The following is a 25013-nucleotide window of genomic DNA, read 5'->3' on the forward strand; positions in this document are numbered from 1 at the left end:
GTACTTAAAAAATTGTCTGAAAAATGCCAACATATATTTTGTTACTTGACAATTTCAGTGCAAAAGTGAGCACTGAAAAATGGGGAAAACATTTATTTGAAAGTGTGGTTTGGAACCAAGACATGAAAAAGGCCACAATTTTGTAACTGACCCAGTAGATAAGAGACATGGAAGGGTAATGATCTGTATTGGAGAATCACAGAATTTGAGACTTGGAAGAGACATTAGAAGATATCTAATCCAACCCATACATGAAGGAATCCTCATTGTAATATGTCTAACCAGTGATTATCCAGCCTTTTCTTGAAGACCTCCAAGGAAGGGTGAATACACCACCCCTTGAGGCAACCCATTCCATTTTTTGATAGCTCTAATGATTAGGAAATTTTTCCTGACGTCCAGCCTAAGTTTGGTTTTATTTTGCAACTTAACCACATTGTTCCTGGTTCTTCCCTGGCACCAAACAGAACAAATCTAACCTGTCTCCTATATGATAACTCCTCAAATATTCAAACACAGCTATCATGTCCTGTTGGATCTTCTCTAGTTCTTTCAACTCATATTCATTTATTGTGAACTCAAGGTCTATCACCATTCTGGTTGCCCTCCTTTGGACAGTCCCCAGCTTTTATCAATGTCCTTTTTAAACCATGGTGCCTAGAATACAATATTATAGCTAAAGTCAGTCAAAACCAGAATAAAGTGGGTCTATCAACTACCTTTTCCTGGAATCTGTGCTCTCCTAATATGGCAGCCCAAGATTATAACAGTCTTTTTTGGCAGCTACATCACACTACTGACTCACTGAACTTTCAGTTCACTAATCTATCCAGATCCTTTTCAGAACTTCTCTCTGTACATGCCTCCCCCATCTTGTATTTATGGAGTTGATTTTTGGTACCAAAGTACAAGACTTTATATTTATCTCAATTGAATTTCATCTTATTAGATTCAGCCCAGTGCGCTAACCTGTCAACATCCATTTGTGTCCTGTCTTTGTCATCTAGTGTGTTAAATATCTCTTCCACTTTTGTGTAATCTACAAATTTGGTAAACACACCATCTATTCTTTTATTCAAGGTAGTGACAAAAATGGTTAACAGCATAAAGCCAAGTACCCTCTTGATGAAATAATGGATCTCCCAAAACATAAAATTAGTTTCTCAGTGGAAATTAATTTTCAAGACAGTCTGACTATTCATTACAAATATGTTGGTCTATAATGTTTGGGGTCCAATCAAGCTCTCTTTAAGGAGATGATTTTTGTTTCCCAAAATAAGGAGATAAAATACTTTCTTCTTATCTCTAGCTGATAAGCCAGCTAGAGAAGTAGAGGAATCATTCTGAAAGCAAATCTGATGGAATCACAGGTGACCATCTGTCCAACCAAATACAGTATCTGAACACAAATGCTGTGAGGGGAAAAAAAGACTACCTCCAGAGAGAGAAAGAGAGCAGAAAAGAGGAGGAAAGGGAGAACAAAAGAGAGAGAGAGAGAGAGAGAGAGAGAGAGAGAGAGAGAGAGAGAGAAATTTATGGCTATGCTTAGATGATTCACACTTCTCTTATTAGATGATTGTGTGTCCATACCCACTGAAAATAAGAAATAACAAACAGGTTTCAAGAGAAGGAAGCAAATCACATATAAGAGTTGGCTATAGTGCACCTGACTCCTGAGGATGAGCTACCATGACTTTATTTACAAAAATGTTGACTTGTTCCACTATAGTTTAGGTATCCTATTTCTTTGTAACCTTTACCTGCTTACCTGGGCTGTACAAGCAAAAAGCAGCAAAATTCTTAGTGCATGGTAATTTATTGGCACATCTCACTGCAGTAGCTTTTTTAACATTTGATATATTTATTGGGATACTATTACAATATAATTCATTAAGCCAGTCAATATTTCTGTTATGGCTGGGAATTAGGCAGGCAAAGGTAATGTAGTCCTGGTGCATCAAGCTGCACTTTCCATGCTGATGGGGGAGCGGGCGCAAATGCCTGAGCAGAATAGGAGGTATGACTGGTGAATATTGAGAAGCCTATTTTCTAAAATTTCAGATTAAATAAAAATGTTTTTCAAGCCGAATGATTTTTAAAAACTTGCAAGGTTGTGGTGCACCCTGTAGTAGGAAAACAGGGTAGCTCACATATGTCAAAGTTTGTGGGCCTCTACTGCCATCCACTGCATGTTAAAATTATTGCATGAGGACTCCTTATTGGAATTACCCATAAATCAACCAAATGATACTTGAGGATTATGTGACCAGCACTAGGACAGGCATTAGAAAGCACAAAAGATGTCCAAATATAAATTCCTGTACATAAGAGGCTACAAGCTAGGCACACACAAAGGCAATTGTTGAACCAGGTAGGATTTTCTATAGCAGGAGAAGAACCCTCATCTTAACTGGATGTTATTTTTGTGTAATCTGGCTATCCAGTTGATGTTTCATTTGTTATTTGTCTAGGGCCACATGGTATGTATCAGAGGCTGGACGTGAGCCCACATCTTCCAGACGATGAAGGCTGCCTTCTCTTCATACCACCTTTCCCTTGGTTCATTAAACCAGTCCCTATAAAGCATAACCGTATATGCCTTTTCCCATTCTAACTGCTCTGCTCTGGACATTCAACTGATTATTTATGCCCCTCCTAAAACACAGGACAAGGAACTGAACACAATGCTACAGATACAGTCTGACAGAGTATCACCATCTCTGTAATTCTAGCTAACACCCCTCTGAATGCAACCCAAGATCACATTAACTTTCATGGGTGCCACCTAACACTATCAACGAACATTTAACTTGCAATCCACTAAAATTCCCAAATCTTTTTGGGAACAAACTATTACTAACTATACTATACTATACTTCCCCATCTTGTACTTAGGAAGTTGGGTTGTTGTGTTTTTTTTAAACATAAACATTTAACATTTTTTTAAACATTTGTCCTTTATTAGTTTCATCTTATTAGATTTGGCCCAACATTCTCAATGCCTCTCAAGATCCTTTTGAAATTTGATTCTTTCATTCAGTGTGTAACTATCCCACTTAATTCTGCATCATTGCAAATTTGATTAGCAAACCATTAATGTCTTTATCCAAGTCAGTGATAAAATAATAAATTGATTATAAATTGATAAAATTATTGATAAAAATATTAAACCGCACAAGGTCGAGCATCAGATCCCTGCAGCACTTTTTTAGAGACCTCTAATACAAGCAGTTCAAAATCCATCTTGTCCACAATAGCAGGAGAAACTGTCAAATTATTTGTTAAAAGTAAATCAAACTACATCTACAGCATTTCCCAAATATACTGGTTTAGTAACCTGGACTTTCTATAAACCATAAATCTGACTTATAAAATATACAAGGCTCATAGAAAAAAATAGTAACAAAATCCATCTGGAAGAACAAAAGGTCAAAATATCAAGGGAATTAATGAGAAGAAATGGAAGGGAAGGTGACCTAGCTGTACCAGATCTAAAACTGTATTACAAAGCAGCAATCATCAAAACTACTTGGTATCAGTAGGTACACAAGACACATGTGGTCAATGACTGAAGTGTCTACTGTTTGATAAACCCAAGGATTAAGCTTCTGGGATAAAAACTCACCATTTGACAAAAACTGCTGGGAAAACTGGAAAATAATATGGCAGAAACTAGAGAGAGACCAACTTCTTACACCATATAGCAAGACAACATCAAAATGGATACATGATTTAGAAATAAAGGGCAATTCTATAAGCAAACTAGGAGAGCACAGAATAGCTGTGCTCTGTCAGATCTATGGAAAGGGGAAGAATTTTTGACAAAACAAGAGATAGAGAACATTATGAAATGCAAAATGGATAATTTTGATTACATTAAATTGAAAAGTTTTTGCACAAAGCTAATGCAAACAAGATTAGAAGGGGAGCAGAAAACTGGGAAATAATTTTTACAGCCAGTGTCTGATAAAGGCCTCATTTCTAAAATATATATAGAACTGTGTCAGATTTATAAGACTACAAATCATTCCCCAATTGATAATGGTCAAAGGATATGAACAGGCATTTTTCAGAGGAAGTCATATAAAAAGTCATATAAAAATGCTCTAAATCACTATTGACTGAAGAAATGCAAATTAAAACAATTCTGAGGTACCACATCACAATTATAAGTTGGCTAACGTGATAAAAAAAAGAAAATGATCAATGTTAGAAATGTGGGAAAATAGGAACACTAACGCACTATTGGTGGAGTTGTGAACTGATTCAACCATTCTGGAGAACAATTTGGAACTATGCCTAAAGGGCTATAAAACTGTGCATACCCTTTGATCCAGCAATACCACTAAGTCTGTATCCTAAAGAGATCATAAAAAAGGGAGAAGGACCCACATGTATAAAAATATGTATAGCAGTTTTTTTTTGTGGTGGCAAAGAATTGGAAATTGAGGGGATGCCCATCAATTGTGGAATGGCAGCAAATGAATGTAATGGAACACTATTATTGTTCCATAAGAAATGATGAGCAAGCAGATTTCAGAAAAACCTGGACTTACATGAACTGATGCTGAGTAAAGTGAGAAGACCCAGGAGAACATTGTACGCAATACCAGCAACACTGTACCGTGACCAACTTTGATAGACCTAGCTCTTCTCAGCAATACAATGATCTAAGACAATTTCAAAAGACTGGAAATGCTATCCACATCCAGTGAAGGAATTATGGAGTCTGAATGTAGATGAAGCAAACTATTTGCTCTTTTTGTTTCTTCTTTCTTCTGGTTCATTCCATTGGTTATAATTCTTCTTTGCAACATAACTAATGTGAAAATATTTAATGTGAATGTATATATATAGCCTATATCAGATTGCACACCATCTTGGGGAGAGGGGAGGGGAGGGAAGGAGAGAAAATTTAAAACTCAAAAGCTTGTGGAACTGAATGTTGCAAACTAAAAATAAATAATTTTTTAAAAAAGTGTTCCATTTTTCATAAATGATGGGGGGAACTCTCCAACTCCAAAATCACTGCCTGGCTTACTGGAGAACTGTAAAGCCAAATTTGAATTTACATAAATATACTACGTGACTTAGTATAGGGAACCTCTTCTCATGGAAGAATGCTGCAGAAAAGGCAACAAGGGAGCCAAGCCCTTTTCACGTTTTTGACAACAGCTGCAGGAGAGCTACATCAAAAAGACTTTCCCTTTTTTAAAATTCCACTGTACTAAGTTTAAGACATACAAAAGTTCTAGGCAACTTTGCAAGCAAAGCTCTAGGGCCCATATTAGCTCTTATACTTTGGATCCCTGAAATGTTTTACTAAAATAAGGAAACAAAGAAGAAAGGGGGAAAAGGCAGAATGGGTAAAAGCTACATAGGAAAGAAGGTCATTAACAGAATAAGGATCTGGGGGAAAATAGCAAATGGTTAGTGTTGATATGTCTTCCCTTTTCCATTCTAGAAGGAAGATAGAGATTAGTGTGACATTTGTGACAGATCACAGCTGCTTCAAGTTCAACTAACATAAAGGATCCATGAGCCGGGAAAACATCAGATGCTTTATAAAGGTAGAGCAGATCATTACATAACAACAGCCTCAGAACAATGCTATAAATATTAAATGTTGATGGTTTTTCAACATTTAGTGAAGAAATAACAGTACATACAAGACATAGAAACTCTTACTATACTAACCGTAATTATCTTTCCTAAATGAATAGCGCGCTTTAAAAAACCAAATGAAAACACTTTAAAATGAGCTAAGCTTTATTTTTTTTACAAAAAATAGTTTTATTAAATTTCAATCGACACATTTTTTCCCCAAAATATGACACATTTATTCAGTAAACAAATGTCCTGCTTCTAAACTAGAAAAGTTAAGTGCATATCAATGAAGCATCGGTAAGATTTCCCAGGAAGTAATATTTAAGATCACAAGTTATGTCAGTTGTTTTGTCTTTTATTTCATCTTTTGTATTATCTCTGAAATATTCCAATGTCTCTAACCTTAACCAGTTTACCAGCTTGCACAATCATCACAGTGACCTTGAAATAGCACCTTGGTGTTCCTCCTCAAAGCCACAACAAGCAAAGAAGCTGTGATTCCCCCTTTCCCCAGTACAGGATTTTTTGGACTGGTCCAGTCTTTGCCAGAGTAGCATCTGTCTCACATTAACAGTCACGACCTTGATAACAGAGAGCTAACAAGACATCAATGGGCAGCATAAATGTGAAAAATTCAATTAAACTGAGAAAACAAAACAACCCATTGGATTAATTTTGCACTAAGGGACTAAAGCACCTGGCTGTTTTTGTCTTATGGACATAGTCTTTCCTTAGCCAGGGAATATTGATTTATTGAACATGTGTGAAAATCTGGCTTCTCCAAGAGTCAAAGCAAAAACAAGTTGAAACACAAAGTACCAAGAAACAGTTGCCTGGACAATAATCACAATATATAATGCAGTGTAATACAGACATGTTTAAAAATATATTTGTAGCTTCTCAAGTCCTTCATTAAGAGAGTATGTTTAGAAACATTAAATTAAGTCTTTGAATAGCACCTCAGAAGTTAACAAGGAAAAAATAACAGACGAATACAAAGTACTTGTTCAATATCTAATACTGCCCAGTACAGGTTCAGAATAGGCTGAAAAATGCTTTGTCATGGTTTACGAAAGGGTGGGTAGAGTCCGTCCTGAAAAAAAGGTTAAAAATCTAGGCTGTGTAGAGGAATCCGCGGGGAAACACAGAAGGTTACATTCCAAACAGCATTATCAGACATTTTAAAACATATATACATTTGTACTTGTTTATAATAAAAAGAACACTTCCTAATATTAAATAATGCCAAAATAAATTCCTTAAGGTCCTTAAGGGTGACCAAATCATCCGTCCTGAGTCATAAAGCAAAATGATGTTTCACGGCAATTGCACAAAAAGCCCATTTTTTGTGAAGATAACTTAAATAGTTCCATAGGTATACAGTAGCTTTCGAGCCATTCCCATATTTCCACTGCTTTGATAAATCAGCGACAAGTTGTATGCAATATCTCTTCGCAAATCTAACTGGTCACTTTCAATACCCTGGGACAAAAAAGGGAAGAAACATGGAAATTCCATTATATTTGGTACTGCTACCTGGGAGAACAACCTAACAGAGAATGCAGTTTTAGAAAGTGATTTTTTTAAATCAGCTAGTAAAATTCAGGCATCAGTAAAAAAATTTATATAGCAGTGTGAAAGTTTCTATCAGTAAAGCAAAAAGAGTTCATTTCCCCTAAACTTTAAATGTTTATATCATCAAACAGAATTTTTAATAGTATTCAAGCCACCAAAGGCCTCTGGGATCTTGTACAGACATCACACGCTTATATTAAGGACTTGCAGGATACACTACATATTTGTGGATTTTGACTATCACTGCACCCCCCTGTGAAGGTCCAAGAATAGTCTGGATCTCTATTTCAGTAAAATGCCTATTCTAACCAAAGATCACTCTGTCTCTAATCCCATATTAAAGGGTCTTAATTTCCTAGGTATATAAAATCAATGTTTTCCCATCAAATGTTTACAAAAGGAATTCCATAGTCCTTATATTAGAAACTGAAATAAATAAGGTAACTCTTTAACAGAAATTGCTACTTGCAACTGACTGTCCATTTCTTAGGACATAAGGACCAAGTATTTCTACCCTGGTGAGAACTTAAAAAGATTAGCTCTCCCAACAGCTCCTCTCTCAAAAAAATGTATGTACATATATACATACACACACACACACACACACACACACACACACACACACACATATATGTATATAAAATTATATGTATAAAGTTATACGTATAAAAAGACTGTTTTTGTCTAATAAATGGGAATCTTGATATTTTATTGACTCTTTCCAAGGAGTGTGTGGTGTAACTGGAAAGCGAATGGGAGCAGATGTAGCTTCCAAATCACAGCTTTGCCCTTTCCTAGGGTGTGACAGACACTGGGCAAGATACTTCACTTCTCAGGGATTCAAGGTTGTAAAAGGTAAAATGAAGTGATCAAAGCTCTCTGATGTCACAGAGTATAAGTTTTGATTCATCTGTCTACCATACACAATGACTGGCAAAGGGCTTGTTGCTTCTAAGCTTATCCAAGAACAAGTTTCTATCTACTGAATATAAAATCTTAGGAGCAAAGAATCAAAGAGGTAGGATGCATCTAACTGGAAAACTTAACCCAGTTCACCCCTAAACAGTTAAAGATCCTCTATCTTCTCTCTTAAGATATTCTGGAAAAGAACAATGTGTGAAAAACTATTCTCCAAATCGCAAACTACTCTCCAAATAAATAACTCAGCAACTGAATTCAACAAGATTGAATTACTGTTTATGCTTTGAATTCCACCTAATATACAGGCAGTGAGCTAAAGTGGAAAATACCTGTATGGTTCTCTATGAGGTTCAAAGAGGTTATTATTACCAAGAAACAACATTTTCCTGTCAATGTTTTATCTTCAAAGTAAGAGTTGGTTTGCAAGTATAAAAAATAAAATTCCAAATTTTTCAGACTCTTAATATTTGCAAAAAGGAAGAGAAGTTATGTTTTCTCTTCAAAATGAATAATGATTCCATATGCAATTAGGCTGAACCAGCTACTCCTGTACTCCACATCATAAGTTCAAAATTTGTATGTTCCTGTACCTCCCAGAATACTAGATTTCCAAGACCTATACATTTAAAATTTATTTCTCAATAAACCTATCTAACCTAGGCAGCATTTTTTAAACTGTAGGTCACTACACGTGGTCATGAAAAATCTGGCAAGAGTAAAAGGTTTCTGAAAGCACAACAATTAAAAATTAATTAAAAATCAAACAGAATGAATCTGAGGAGTTTCCGGCAATGCTTGCCCATTTCGTATCGTGCACCTTCACTGCAGCCTTGATTCTAAATACAAAGCATGTGCATATTGCATGCTCTCGGGCCATGTAATGCCAATGAATGCTGCCAAAACCCAAGAAGGGGTTTGTGAGTGGAAAAAGGTTAAGAAGCCCTGACCTAGAGAACCATTTCAATCATATAAGCTATAATTTGTTGTATTAAGTATGCCCTAAAATTTGGCTCACTAAATTAACCTAAAAAAAAGGGAGCTGGATATTCAGTTTTGAAATGAAAACATATAGTAGTACCTCTAACACAAGTGGAGGGAGCTCAAGGGCCTTTTGGTAATAATGGATTGCAATATGCATCAGCCCCAGTTGGTGAAGGCCACGTCCCAGATTATAAAATGATTCCTGGCAAGGTCCACGGAGACTTAGGTACCGGTTAAGAAAGGAAAATCCCTGCAAAAGATAAGTAACATTTAATATTTTTTTAAAAAGTCAAGTGCACTCCAAAAATGATTCTAATTGATAAGATTCAGCTGTTTGCAATGAAATCATGAAATCAAGAGTCAAATGCCACAATCAAGCCTCCAAGCTCCACAAACATATTGTGTATGGCTTCAAATCAGCTTGCTCAGTGCTGATGATGGGGTGCTTGGGTGCCTGCACTCAGATCCCAATTCCAAGACCATATTTTCCCCGGCCTCAAAACGCCATCTCTGGAAGTTTCTCCCCAGCCCAAGGACACTGCCCGGCAATCACTCATGAGTGGACCCCAGCAAAACACTTCTCTCTCTCCCTGGTATAGTAACAAACTGAACCTGTAGGAATTATTAGTTTGAACTGGCTTTGTACTGGCTCATAAAGATATTCAGTACCCACTGGACTATCTATACCAAATCCCTACCTTATTATATGCATCCTGAACTCCTCATTATTGTATCCTAGACTTAAGACATATGTACACTCCCTATATCTATCTTGTCAAAAAAGACACTGATCATGACAGACTGGGCAATCCTCAGTAAGCCCTGTTAGTTAACTTAGTGATGTAGCAGACCTAAAATCCATACCTCTCTGTGGCCTCCCCCCTTGGGCTTTTCCTGGTGAACCCTGGATAAAATGCCTGTGCAGGAGATACAAAAAGTGCATGTTCCTTTAAGAACTGACCACTCCTTAAGCACTCCCTAATCCCACCCTGAATCACCTAATTAGCATACTTGGCACATGTTTTACTATAGCTTTTCCTATATAAACTTTAACTGTACCCCTCTAAGGTCACAGGTTCCTTAAGGACTTTTGCCTGCTGAATAGTGTAAAAATAAACCTTTGCCAACTTGACTTAAAGACTGCGTGAGTCTGTGAATTCTTTCCAGAGGACCCTGTCCTGTACTTCAGTCCCTGAGGGGGTCCCTGAATCCCTCAAAACCACATCACTGAGGCTGAGGCAAACCTTTTTAACTGTGATACACACCTAGGAACTTGGGAAGAACATATACTGACAAAATAGGAAAGGTTTACCCTTAGAAGAAAACTCATTAGAGCACATGCAACTGTCTGGTGGTAACAAGTCCCATTTATTGAATTAAGTCTAAGGACCCTAACTCCTTCTCATCCTACCTATGATGAGGCTCTCAGAGTTAATTTTACTAGGAAAGCAGATTCCTTGGGAGAATGTACTAACCCATTTTCTCAATGATTGCATGCAACAAAATCATTTACTTCTTCCCCAAATGCATTTTTTCAGTTCACCCTCCACATTTACTCTTTACACAAAGCTAAAAATACTAAAGAAGCAACCATTCAGCATAAATGGATAACTTAAAAAAGTTTCTTAGCACAAAACAATAATAACTGGAAAATCCAAATGTGAAGTGTGATTAATTATACTTTCAAATGTAATGTCAGGTAATTATTAAAGATTTCCCTCAAAATATCAGTACTAATGAATACTTCAGAATTCATGTAAGTTCTCATTAAAGAGGTATTATTTATGTCAGATGGAATGGAAGTTAGCTGCACTTTATGTATAGTAATATGGACTATATAGTCTTCAGAAACATGGAACCTATTACACTAATGAATAACAGAAAATTATGCTATTGATGTGAGAGAAATGTTTTAAATAACAGCTTATAGCACATTTATATGGTTTATAAAGTGCTTTTCTCAAAACAACTTTGGGAGATAAAGAATGGTACAAATATTATTATTATTCCTATCTTATGTTAGAACATAATGAGGCCCGGAAGGGTACATTACTTGCTCAAGCTCACATAGTAAATGTCTCAAATTCAGATCTTCTAACTTTAAATCATCTTTCCAATATACCAGATTTTCTCTCATTTTGGAATTTAATTTAAATTTACAAGATGACTGAGGTAAATATGAAAACAAAAGCCAGAGAAAAAAGAAATATATTCAGAGATGAATCCAAGTTAATATAAATTATCACATTTCTTTTTTGACCCATCAGAGGAATTTAAACACTAATTATAAGAAGCTATCACATCCATTTTTGCTAAAAATGAAATTTTCTTGATAAATAAATGCAATACAATTCAAACTGTGTTGAGAATTTAAAGGCTAAATAACATATGCAGTCATTTTACTAGAGAAAACTAAATAGGAAAACATACATTTATATTAACACTTAAAGAAATAATCTTCCCACGCTAGCCAGGTTATATATTCTTGATCATTCTTATAAAACTGAATGTTTACTAGGTATACAAAGTTCGCCTGATACATGAAATATCAAATGGTAGCAAAAGTGGAAAGAAGACATTTAAAGCTTTTCAGCATGAGACACTGGCAGAAAAGGTATATAAAAAGTAGAAAACCAAATTATTTTCCAAAGGAAAATGTAACATGGAAGAAAAGGATAGTCTCATATGTATGCAGGAAAAACAAAGACATATTCAATAAAAGCAGTTCATAAAAAAATTATAAAGATGAAACACCTGTATTTATATTATAGTGGCTTTAAAAAAAATCCAAACCTCACTTTTCAACTATGAAAACAGTATAAGACACTTTACATTTGAATTTTGGCTTCCAAAACATTTGGAAAGCAGGTTAAACATAGTCTGCCTTTCAATATTCATTCCAGGTTTTTCTATTTTAGAAATCTTAAGCATAATTGTTTTCAGTCTTTCACTGAAATAAAAAGAAAAAACAGGTAGATCAGTATGGATAGTAGGGTTGACAAAAAGTGTAATCCTAACCTTATCCAATAATGTGAAAAGGCTCAGAAGTGATTACTGCCTTAGATTCAAGATTTCTTTAGCCTTTGTTATCTTTATAGCCTAAACCAAATATGCTTAATGACACCAAACTTAATGATCAAAGTCAAGGCACCAAAAGGTCTAAAAAAAACACAAATATGAAGAAATCAAAAAGAATTACCTGCACAATAAGTGCATGCCTTCTTAATACATACTTCTGAGATGCCATGTGAATAAAGGTTAACCCTATACAGAGGCTATAGAGAGGTTCATCTGGATGGGTGCGAAAAGCCTGCACATACTGACCTAAAAACAGAAAGAAAAGGCAGCATGATTTGAAATGAATTCATGAGAAAACAGTTTCACAAATTCAATTTAACAAACATGTATTAGGAGCCTTTGCAAGGGAAACAGAGACAACAGATTAAAATTTCCTGCCTTCCAAGATTCTACTAGGAGATACAACATATACACAGATAGGGAGATTCAAAGTGATTTTTAAAAGTGTGCAGTACTAACTTTGGGGGGATGGGGGAGGGGTTGGCCTGAATTAGGTTAGCAATCATGTGAAAAGAAAGTAGGCAGAAGATGGAGGCCAGCTATACTATCAACACAGAATAAAAAATATTTGGCATGTAGAGTAAGGGGAAAGTAAGAGTCAAGAATGACTCCGATGTTAGGAACCTGGATGACTAGATAGATGTCCTCAAGAGCCAGAGTAAAATGTGGGTGTGGGAGGAGATGATGTGTTCTGTCTGGCCCATGATGTGTTTGAGCTGTCAATGAGATATCCAAGTGGAGATGTCAAGAAGGCAGTTGGCAAGGAAAAACTGGAGTTCATGATGCAGAATAAGGCTAGCTATATAGCCATCTGTACAGAAATAACAGCTAAGCCCATGAGAATTGATGAGATTACTGAGAGAAATGCTGTAGAGAAACCACAGCCTATACTTAAGTAAATGTGATCATGATGATGATCTAATAAATGAAATTGAGAAGGAACATTTTCTAGAGGTAGAAGAAAATCAAGAAGCAGAGTCACAGAAATCAAAGGAGGAAAATATCCAGAAAGAGGGAATGATTGACAACGTCAAAAAATATAAAGAAAAATGAGGAGTATGAAAAAAGTCATTGGATTTAATCATTAAGATTGTTTATAATCTTGGAGAAGGCTGTTTCAGTTGAGTGATGAGTTTGCAAACCACACTGCAAAGGCTTAATTAATTAATTAACTTTATTTTTTAATAAATACTACTTTTCATAATTCATCATATTGCCATGTCATCTAAACATTTTCAAAGCACAGCAAAATGAAAGTTACTTCGACTTTCTAAAATAACAGACCACTTGTATTCCTACAAATCAGAATCAGAAACATGAATGCATGTCCACAATTTGTCCATGATTTATATGACCTGAAAATATTTTCCCTCTTAGATATGAACTCGACATTTTAGATCCATTTTAATGCTAAAATTTACTTGTAGAATAATATTTTCCAAAAAAATCCCAACCCAAAAAGAGAGTTCACTTTACCCAGAGATAATCCTGAAAATGCATACAAATTAAATGATTATGAATTCTAAATCTAAGTTCACATAGTGAATTCTTTTGTAAAGTGAAAAACTCCTCATTCATATTCTATAAATTCATATTTGCTTAACTGAGACACAACAATACTTTGAAAACATTTTGTTAATGAAAAACCTGCACATTCTGAGTTAAGCTATTCTAACACAACGATGGAAAGACATGCAAAAATGCATCTATAAAAAGGAATCATTTGCACACATTTGTCTAGACTGCAGCACTTCCAAAACTACAGTTTAAGAAATGTTGAAGTAAATAATAATTAGATTGGGAGGCACTATTTACCAACTTTATAAATGAAGTATCATGGGGCCATGCCAACTAGAAACCTCCTAAATTATATAACAGCATAAGATAATAGTTTAAATATACAATACCATAATATAATTATAAAATTTATAATAACAATTATAATAATAAACTCTTATCTGCATTATGGTGTACTTTTTAAAGTTTGCAAAACACCTTACATACATAATCTCATTTGTGGATTATAATTTATTAATTTGATTTAATATTAAGCTTTTCTCTCCTAGGTTTATTTTTTAAGTGACCATTTGCACTTACAGATGTATGAAATGTGTATAAACACACACACACACACACACACACACACACACACACACACACACCCCCAGCAGAGAGACTGCAAGACCTGAGTTCAAATCCAGCCTCAGACACTTCCTAGCTTGTGACTGTAATGGCAAGCAAAGTGGGAATTTTTGCTATTTTTTCTATTGGAGTGCTTCTCAGCACTAAGGCAATCAAGTGCCTTCAATTGAGTCTTTGATGAATCAAGAATCTTTGATGACCTACTTAAGTCACAAGAAAGCCTAAGTCACGTGAGTTTGAGTCACATGGTTGTGACACCCTCTGTGGGCTGACCATGAAGAAGTGTATACATACTCTGAGGTTAGCATTTTGTTTGGGGAGCCCACTCACTGGAAGTGTTCCATGTGATTTAGCCAGATGAGACTCTGGTAGCTGTTAAGGAGCAGGAGCTCCACCCCATCCTTGAAAACCCAGATGTTGGTGCTTCTCTCTCTGGTAACTATGTATGCATTGCTATGGAAAGGCAGTTAGAAGCCCTGTCTGCTTATTTGTGTTATTTGCTCCATTTATATAATTTCTGCTTGTAATTTCTGTCTGTATTTTCTCTGAAGTTCAGGGTGCTGATTTTTTCCCCTGAACTAAGTGAATGATATATATATGTTTAATTAAAGTGAGATTCTAAACCCCTTAAAGTTGCTTTCCTTTAGAAAAGCAGATCAAAGAACCTGTGCTAGCAGCCCTCCTGTGTGCTGTTGTTATTGGCCTTATACCTCCACAGCAGCTGCAAGCATTATTGTTGTTACAAAAGTGACCCTGGGCAAGTCACTTGATTCTATATGCCTCAGTTTCCTCTTCTGTAAAATAAGTTGGAGAAGAAAAGAGCAAACCACATCTTTGCCAAGAAAACCCCAAATAGGGTCACAAAAAGTCAGGCATGACTGAAAAACAACCAAACAACAACTAAAAATATATGTATAAATAAAATAGATATACATGTAAATATTAATGTAGGTAGTAGTATTTATATGTGAAGGAAAAATACAAGTTGCATTACAATGTAATAAGTATGGTACATGAAAGCAAAATAAATTATCTCTAAATCACATGTATTGCTTTTTTTCCCAAATGTACAAAGTACCATGTTATCTGTCAGGGGATGTGTTGGCAAACAAAATGGGCTCTCAGCACACAGTTCAACCACATGCCCTTGAAGAGTTTGGCCTTTGTTTCCTTGATTAGATTGAGAGTCCTTGGGGACCTTCTTGCCTTAGGGGAGGGTCTAGTTTACATGAGTTTGAGTGACATGATTGGGACATCAGAGGCTTTTAGACCACGTGGATTTAAGTGGCCTCTTTGTGACGATTTTAGGTCATGTGGGTGAATCACATGTGTGACTAACCCTTGACCCTGAAAAAGATATAAAACCAGGGATTGGCTTTCTCTTTTTTGGAGCTCTTACCCACAGTCATGGTGGTGCGTGTGACTCTGGGCCAGCCCTTGTTATGAGCTCCCGGGTTGAACTTAGATGTTGGTAACTATGAATGGTATTTGGTCTGTCTGTCGATGTTTGTAATTTGTTTGTATTTTGCTCTGAATTTCAGGGTGCTGGCTTTTTCCCCTGAACTAAGTGAATGATGTCTGTATGCTAGATTAAAGTAAGCTTGTCAACCCCTTAACGTTGCTTTCCTTAGTAAAGCAGATCAAAAGAACCTGGGCTTTGGCAGCGTTCTTGTTGTTGGGCTTGTGTTGGTCTTTCACCCCCACAATAGTTGCTAGCCAGATTGTTGAAACAGGGGAAAAGTTCCTTATTTCAATACCTGAAGGATCTGGAATTTCATCAGTGTGGGCATTCCCTCCACCAACACAAAACATAACCTCTCTACAGCTTAGCAGATGGTCCTTATGAGCTGTTTTGCCTGAAAAATTCATCACCTATATGCCTCTCTAAATTTAGTTATGCTAATCCCTGTAAAATACATTACAAGGGCTTTCACTCAAAGCCATTCCAAGCTAATAAAACATGCAATATCTTATGCTCCATTAGTATAACCTTTGAGAACCCAGGGTCATCTCCACATGAAGATGGGACATCAGATTCTGGTGGAAAAACAGTTTACTAAAAATATTTTTTTGCAGTCTCAGGAGTCACACATGCCATATTTATCAGCCCATAAGAAAATATGTATTCCAAGAAAGATCAAAATCTTAAAGCTTGAAAAGTTCTCGATTTCAATACCTCACAATTTCCAGGGTTCAGGGAAGAAGTAATCCTGACCCTCAGCACCATATGATACAAGGGCATTTTAAGTAACTTTTTTTCTTGTGGGGTGAAGGGGTAGGAGGTCTGGAATTTGAGAAATACAGTTATTAGGAATGAGAATCTCCTATGGGTTGCTATAGATAAAAAATTATTACCTGCTAGCAAACCTCCTGGTGATAAGCTGCTAGGGACTTAGTTTAGCTAGTAGCTGGACCACAGAAATAATGTTCACTACTAAGACTATACTCAAAGACTTTCCAGCAGAGCCAGTCAAAGTCATTTATTAAGTGCCTACGATGTGCCAGGCACTGTGCTAAGCACTGGTGATACAAAAAAAGGCAAAAGGTAATCCCTGACCTCAAGGCACTCACAATCAAATAGGGAATACAACATGCAAGCACCTATGTACAAACAAGCTACATACAGGATAAACAGGAAATCATCAACAGAGGGCAGTCACTAGAATTAAGAAGGACTGGGAAAAGGTTCCTGTAAAAAGCAGGATTTTAGTTGGAACTTACAGGAAGCCAGGAAGCAGAAATGAGAAGGAGGTGTACTCCAGACACTGGGGACAGTCAGAGAAAATGCTTGGGGTCAAGAGATAAAGTGTTTTGCTCAAAGGACAGCAAGGAGGCTAATATCACTGGAACAAAGAGTATGGGGGGCAGTTCAAGGATCAGACCGGAAAGGTAGATGGAGGCTAGGTTATGAAGGGCTTTGAGTGCCAAATAGAGGATTTTGTATTTGATCCTGCATGGGACAGGGAGCCACTGGAGTTTATTGAGTGGGGGATGAGGGAAGAGGTCCTGTGTGACATGGTTAAACCCATGCATAGAAGGACCTATCACAACTTGGGCTCTGCTCCACTAACCCAGTTTCATCTCCACACCAGGATGAAGCATAAAAGGAGGACTTCAAAGGAAGGGACAGTCCTACACTGAATTTTTCCAACTTTAAAAACTCACAAGGTCCTGAATGTTTTATGAAGGAAAGAGGGAGGGAAAAAAGATTGTGGTCTCCTTCATAGTTCCACAATATTTAAGAAAAAAACCACAGGAAACAAAGATGCAACATCCCACTATTTTTGAGATACTCTTTCCTGAGAGGTTTAAAAATATTAACAATGGGTTAGGACAACAGGCTGCTAAATAAGAGAAAATGGAAAACATGGTTCTTTAAGCAGAAGAAGTTGTATAAATAACTTTAAATTTCAAGCATCTGCTTAGCTTTACATTTTTTTTCCTTTTTGATTTCTTCTTTTCCCTAAGATTAGTTAGAACAAAAAAGCACAACAAAAATAAATCTTGATCTATGTAGGTCTGTCATAAAAAAATCACTTTGGTTTAAATTTGTAAGGTCAAAAATTCTTAAAAAATAAATTTAAATTCAATAAGCTCTCTAGGGAAGATACAAAAAAATAGACAGTCTATACACTTATGAAGTTCACTGTCCATTAAAGCCAAGGATTTGTTTAAATCTGTTGACACTTTTGAAGCTTAAAGTGCAAAATTTATTTGAAAACTAAACTATGTAGTTATAAAAAGAACCCTCTGGGGGCAGCTAGGTGGCACAGTGAGTAGAGCACCAGCCCTGGAGTCAGGAAGACCTGAGTTCAAATCCGGCCTCAGACACTTGACACTTATACTAGCTGTGTGACCTTGGGCAAGTCACTTAACCCCAACTGCCCTGCCAACCCCCCCCCCCCCAAAAAAAGAACCCTCTGTTATATGTTACAAAATTTGTATGAGACATAAACTCAATATCGAATACATTGCGGAAAAGTCACAGTAACCTATGATGATATACTTACCAAGCGCATGTTTGAAACTCCCAGATACAAACGCATTGTGTCCATTTAAGACGCACAAAGCATGATTATCTGGGTTTTTGAGCATTAATCTAAGACAAAAACGATGGTGTCGCACATCTTGAGAATGCATAGTAACTTGATTAAAGATGTTCCACAGCTGAGGTTTATTCACGTTTTCCATGAGCATAATCCTAAAATTAAAGCAAAACAAGAAGAGTAAGAACAACATTCCAAAAAGCATGATCATCTTTCTGCTCTGCAATCAAGGAATCAGTTAGCAGTGCATTCATAACAGTGAAGCATAAACACCACCAGGAAGAGCAGGCTGCTGCAAGCTCTTCTGAACAAAATCTATTCAGTGAAAGCTCTTTCCTGGGGAAGGATGTAGGAATTCATTTTTCTACAACTTTGGGACCAGCTTTCAAATAAATATATGAACTTCACTGCAAAGAAACAAAAGAAACTGCTGCAAGTTTAGCCGCCTTTTGTCCCTTGCCGACCCGTAAGAGAAGGTAAAAGAATAATAATGGTTAGTATTTACGTAGTGCTTACTATGTGCCAGGCACTGTGCTAAGGGCTTTCTCACTACTATCTTATTTGATCCTCATAACAATCCTGATAATGATGATGATGACGACAAAAAGCTAAAATTCCTACAGTGTTTACTATGTGCTAGGGACTGGTCTAAGCACTTATTACAAACATTTCATTTGATCCTCATAACATCCTTTCAAGGTAGGTGTTATTACTATGCCCGTTTTACAGATAAGGAAACTGAGGCTGAAGGAGGTTAAGTGACTTGCCTAGAGTCATACAGCTAGTATGTGCCAGAGGCTGGATCTGAACTCAGGTCTTCCAGATTCCAGGCCTAGTGCTCTGCCCACTGCGCCACTAGCTGCCCATAAACACTGAAAAGCGGGAGCAAAAGCAGCAAGCAGCTCCGAACAACAAAGAGACAAACTCAAAAGCCAGTGAACACAGCATTCTTCCATGACAAAAGACCTGGAAGACTGTAATCACTTCTGCGGGGTCTCACCTGATGTAGTTATATGCTTTTCTAAAGTTTTTGTCGAGAATTGCAGCCGAAAGACCAAAGTATTCAAGCTCTTTGCGCTTCTGCCTATCATCGTAAAATGAGTAATATTCCAGTGAAGAGTCCACCAGGAGCTCAGCCTCCTGAAATCGGGAGAGGTCACACAGGGAATAGATGGCCTTCAACAGCAGGTTCCACCAGTCGTCTTTTGTCAGAACACTTGTGAGTACAGCAAATATGGCTGAAATGACAGGAATGTACATCAGGATACTGTTTCCAAGAAATAAAAACGATTAAACAGAAAAACATAGGCTTCAAGGCAAATCCAGATGTATCCAACCCTCAGGTCAATCAATAACCATTTTATTAAGTGTCTACTATGTGCCAAAGACTGTGCTAGGCTCTGGGAATACAATGACAGAAACTAACTAGTCTCTGCCCTCAAGCACCTTACATTCCATGAGAGGATATATGTGCATAATAGAAAAGTACAAGCAAATAGATGTATTTGTGTACAAGGGAGAGGCTACCCCATAATAATCTACATATAAGATGACACCAACTGATTTTCTGGTACTTCTCACCCAAAAAATAATAAAAAGGTCTCATGCCAGATTCCAAAACTGTGAAATTTTATTTTAGAAGTTACAAGAACACAATATTTTTTAAACAAACAAAATTAATTACCTTTCGCATCACAGTTTGCCGTCTCTTGGTCATTGCTGTCTGAAATCTTGTCTCTTGACACTTTAATCAGGTATAGATGTCTTTCCCCAGACTTGGAACTGGATATCAAACACACCTGGGCTCTATTCATTGCTACCTAAAATTAAAGACAATTGTTGAGGTTTTTCATCACATCAAAGCTTAATCTATACATGTATAAGAAATACTTTAAAATAAAGCCAATGTCAAAACTGCAACTTGTAGGTTTTACCACTCAGAAACAAATAAAGAACTTTTTACTTCTATGAACAATTCCAATACAATCTAGATTGTGATCTGAGTCCAGGATAGAAAAGAATATTAAATTATTTTATGTGGTTCAGGCTTCACAGGCAGAAGGGAGGGTTGGTCAATAAAGTTTTGTGGGGCCAATAATTTATGGCATTATAATTATCTGTGGGACTGACTGTAACACCACTCTGATTTTTCTAAATATTAACAAAAATTTAGTTGTATTGAGTCTGCTATTTACTATGCTTTCTTATCCAAAACAAAAATTCCAAAGTCCATTTTTGTGGGAACTTTGATGGACTGAGTGCCAAAGTCCATTTTTTTCCCTTCACTTTATTCTTCCAATCACTTTTAGCTCTGTGTTTGTGTGCAAGCCAAAGCTGCAAAATAAGCAAAAACCACAGTTCATTTAAATCCAGGACCTCTCACGACTCTAAGGTACAAATTAAGCAAAATAGCCTTTAACCACAGAAATGAACTTAGAGCCCATCTAGTCCAACCCTGGCTAATCCAGCTTGATGGCATCCCTAACAAATGCTTATCCTATCCATCTGCTTGAACATGAAGGGCAGTGTAGTATAGTGGAAAGAAGGATAGATTTAGAATCCAAAGACCAGGGTTTGAATTCTGGATCCTAGCACCCATGTGGCCTTTTCTGTGCCTCAGTTTCCTCATCTACAAAATGAAGAGGTTGGTCTACACAATCTAAATAAGCCTGTTAATTCTAAATCCTGTGATTCCTCTAGTGAACAAATTCTACCTTACAAGGCACCTTAAATAGCTCTAATTACTAAGAAGTTCTTCCAGTACCACTGTCACAGCTCTGCCTTCTACCTGAACTGGGTCTCTTCCTGCAATGGGGCCATGCCCTCCTTACTGCTAACAGTCCACCCTATCTAAACAGCCCCAGAACCAGTACATTGTATTCTAGCCATGTTCCTGTACTGCCATACCCCACCTCTTCTCTACCTCTAGTTCTGAAAAAGAAAAAACAGGAATTAAATTAACACTCCTGTTTCTGGAAAGGACACTTCTTCTCTAGCAGATTGCTGCCTCTATCATTCCCACTCTCCCACTTACCTTCAAAATCTCCTTACTTACTGCCTACAGACAGGCTCACATCTCTCCTATCCGCAAAAACTCTCACTTGGTCCACTCATCCCCACAAGCTATCGTCCCATACCTCTCTTGCTTTTGTAGCTAGACTCTAAGAAAGCCATCTATAATAGGTGCCTCCTACTTCCATGTTTTCAACATCATCATTCAACCAAAACCACTCTCTCCAAAATGACCAATTATCTTTTAATTGCCAAATCTACTGGCCTTTTTCTCATTACTCATCCTTCCTGACTTACCTGAAGCCTCTAACACTTTCAAATCACCATCTTTTCTTTGATACTCTCTGCTCTCTCTAGGTATCCATGACCCTGTTCTATCCTGGTCTTCCTCCTGTCTTGACTATTCTTTCTCTGGATCTTCATACGGGTCATACCTGTTAACTGTTAAGTGTCTGCCAGAGCTTTACCCTGGGCCTTCTTCTCTTCTCCTTCTATACCAATTCACTTGGTGACCTCATTAGCTCCTATGGAATTATCATGTCTACACCAATGATTCTCACACCTGGTCCTAACCTCCAAACTCATATGTCCACTGCCTATTACATATCTCAAATTGGATGTACTGTAGACATATTAAACTCAACATGTTCAAAACTGAACTCATTATCTTTTCCCTCAAAGCCTGCCCCCTTCCAAGCTTCCCTATTCATGTCAAAGACATCCTGTCCCTCCCCGCAGTTATGCAAATTCTCAAACTGGGAGTCATCCTCAACTCTCTCTCACCACACCATATCCAATCTGTTGCCAAGAGCTGTAAACTCTACTTTCACAACATCTCTGGCCAATCCCTCCAACACTACTATCCCCCAGAACAGTTCCTTATAGCCTCACACTTGGGCTATTGCAATACCTTTATTCTAGCTCTTCCTGCCTCAATTTTCTCCCCACTCCAGTCCATTCTCCACTCAGCTGTCAAAACACACCCCTTTATTCAATTAACTCCAATGGCTCCCTATCACCTCTAGAATCAAATATAAAATCCTCTCTTTGACATTCAAAGCCCTTCACAACCTGGCCCTATCTACCTTTCCAATCTTCTTATACCTTACTCATCCCCCAGGTATCGATCCAGTGACAATGGCCTCCTTGTCCTTTGCACCAGACACTCCATTTAACTGTGCATTTTCCCAAGCTGTTCATCCTGCCTGGAATTCTCTCCCTTCTCATCTCTGCCTCCTGGCTTCCTTCCAGTCCCAGCTAAAATCTCACCTTTTATGAGAAGCCTTTCCTGATCCCTTCTAATTCTAGTGTCTTTCCTGTTATCTTCAATTTATCCTGTATATAGTTTGTCTGTACATAGTTGTCTTTAACTTGTCTCCCCCATTAGGCTGAAAACTCTTTCAGAACCAGGACTACCTTTACCTTTTTTTGTATCCCCAGTACTTTGCACAGTACCTTCCACGTAGTAGACACTTAATAAATGCTCATTAACAGACTTAGTTCACTCACCATCTCTGTGACTTCTTACATGAAACCTCCCCTCCTTGGTCACCAATCCCCCACGTGCACTGTCTTTCCACATCAAAGCATAAGCTCCTTAAGTGTAAGGGTTATCTGTTGACAACTTGTATACCCAGCTTGGCAGAGTTAGTGCTTAACTACTTTTTATTCATTCATTCTACTGAGTCAAAATCTGCTTCCCTGTACTTGCCATCCGTTGGTTTTAATTACTTACTTTTAGAAGCATTGCTAACATGGTAAGCAAAGTATCCACGTATCCATACATTTTGCCTTGTGAATACAGCAGCGTGGAACGGTGGAGTAATAACTTCAGTTCCTAAGTAAATATGAAAATATTTGTATATAAAGGAAATCAGTTTTAAAACTTTAATTTAAAATTGTTTCATTATTCACGGCCTGTAAGATCTGACTCACGTTCCACCTTATATAGGATCTCCCCACTACCAATGCCTTCCCTCTGAGATCACTTTCCACAAACACTGTATGTGTCTTGCATGTAAATGGTTGTTGTTTCTGTGTTATCTCCCCATTAGAATAACTAATAAATCACAAGAAATGTTCTGGGAACTGTTTTCATTGAGATATAATTAAAGACAGATAAATGGTGAAATCTAAGTTTTAATTTCACTTTCCAATAATACACTACACTTAATGTATTCAAATCAAACTTTCGAATTTAAATTTTATTGCTTTATTTATATGTGGATATAAACTATATTCTCATATGTCCTACTCTAATGCCTTATTATGGCATGGAGGTAAACTGGGTTGTCAAAAGGTAATGCTGTTGGAATGTAAAACCTGTTAGGTCCAACATTCATTTGGAAAGGCTTTGATTAGAGTCTTAGCAATCAACTATGCAGCTATATCATAAATGGATCAACTCCCTACAATTCTATTACCAACACTGGGTTTTCAAATTAATGATGATTCAAGTAAGTGACATACTTAAGGGAATAATTCATAAAATCTGAAAGGTCAGAGTATTTCATGGCCATGGGAAAAGACCCCAAGGAGAAGTTCATCCCTTTATACTGGAAAATTACTCCTATGATTTAACATTTATTTTGTCTTTTCTACTTTTTTCATGTCTCTACCTCCTGTCCCAGCTTTCAGCAGTAATCAGAAAGCACACATCTTACCACCGAGGTTAATTCAGATCTTGCCATTCTTTTTAAAATTACCGATATTTCTTTTCATACTAATCCAGAAGAAAAAGTTGTTCCTATCAGCTAGAAAAATGCTACGATTGGTAATTTTCAGAGAAAAAAGTGAAGTTCAGAGAGGCTCATAACCAGATAAGTGATAACTTCTTTTTTTGCCACAAATCATGCATTAGTCTATTAGAGTGTGAAGAAACTAGTGCATAGAGTATCGATAGCAATAGAATCATAGGTTCATCTATAGTATGCCTTAATATAAATTATATATGTTTCGCTTATATTTTATCTTAGCTACAAATCACATTACTATTTAGCTTAAACTGTATGGGATATTAGGGGTTAGGAGGGGTAGAAAAGGATGAACACTAAATATTATAGAAAAAGAAAATAATCTACAAAGTATGATTCACATCTGACCTGCTGTGCAGCATTTGCATCTTGTGCCAGGGTATCTGGATCATACATTGGTTCCAGGGCCTCCAGAGCTTTTTCAGGACGACCCAGCTGCTGCTGAAGAGTGGAGAGGGAAATTCTTGCATCCAAATGTAATGGAGCCAGGTCAACCACTTTGCCATAGCTTTCTGCAGCACGTTCCATATAACCTAAGGCCTTTAGGCATTCTATAGAAATGAAAAACAAAGATAAAACAGAAAGACTATAGTTTCACATACTGAAACATAAAATTTTAACAGTTCTCAGAACTATTACTAGAATAGATTCCCCAACCTACTCCCAACCCAAAAAGTTACATTCATCAAAGAAAAGAAGTTTTCTGTTAAAAAAAAAATCAAAATTAAGTACAAAGATTAGAAAAGGAATTTTAGCATTGTGAAAAGTTTAATTTAGTTAATCATGATATAGTCATAAATAAATAAATAAAACCAATATTAGTACATATGTGATCAAAATATTTAAATGATTTGAAATGAATATTCAAAGAATGGATATAACTATGGCTCAAGCTGGG

General features: G+C 36.8%; 1 protein-coding gene across 1 annotated transcript in view; it reads right to left on the bottom strand.

The window, feature by feature from the left end:
* Window positions 1–5542: 5542 nt before the first annotated feature.
* The window catches only part of GTF3C3 (general transcription factor IIIC subunit 3), a 44107-nt gene continuing 24636 nt past the window's right edge, over window positions 5543–25013 (bottom strand). Inside the window, exons 12-19 of the mRNA XM_036746678.1 lie at window positions 24464–24666; window positions 23098–23199; window positions 20035–20170; window positions 19351–19588; window positions 18315–18505; window positions 12284–12408; window positions 9182–9334; window positions 5543–7089 (exon numbers count right to left, since the gene is read on the bottom strand). Of these exons, the coding sequence (XP_036602573.1) occupies window positions 6967–7089; window positions 9182–9334; window positions 12284–12408; window positions 18315–18505; window positions 19351–19588; window positions 20035–20170; window positions 23098–23199; window positions 24464–24666 (1271 nt within the window). The 3' untranslated portion in view covers window positions 5543–6966. The remainder of the gene's footprint in view (window positions 7090–9181; window positions 9335–12283; window positions 12409–18314; window positions 18506–19350; window positions 19589–20034; window positions 20171–23097; window positions 23200–24463; window positions 24667–25013) is intronic.

Source organism: Trichosurus vulpecula, chromosome 2, assembly GCF_011100635.1.
Source record: "Trichosurus vulpecula isolate mTriVul1 chromosome 2, mTriVul1.pri, whole genome shotgun sequence".
NCBI lineage: Eukaryota > Metazoa > Chordata > Mammalia > Diprotodontia > Phalangeridae > Trichosurus > Trichosurus vulpecula.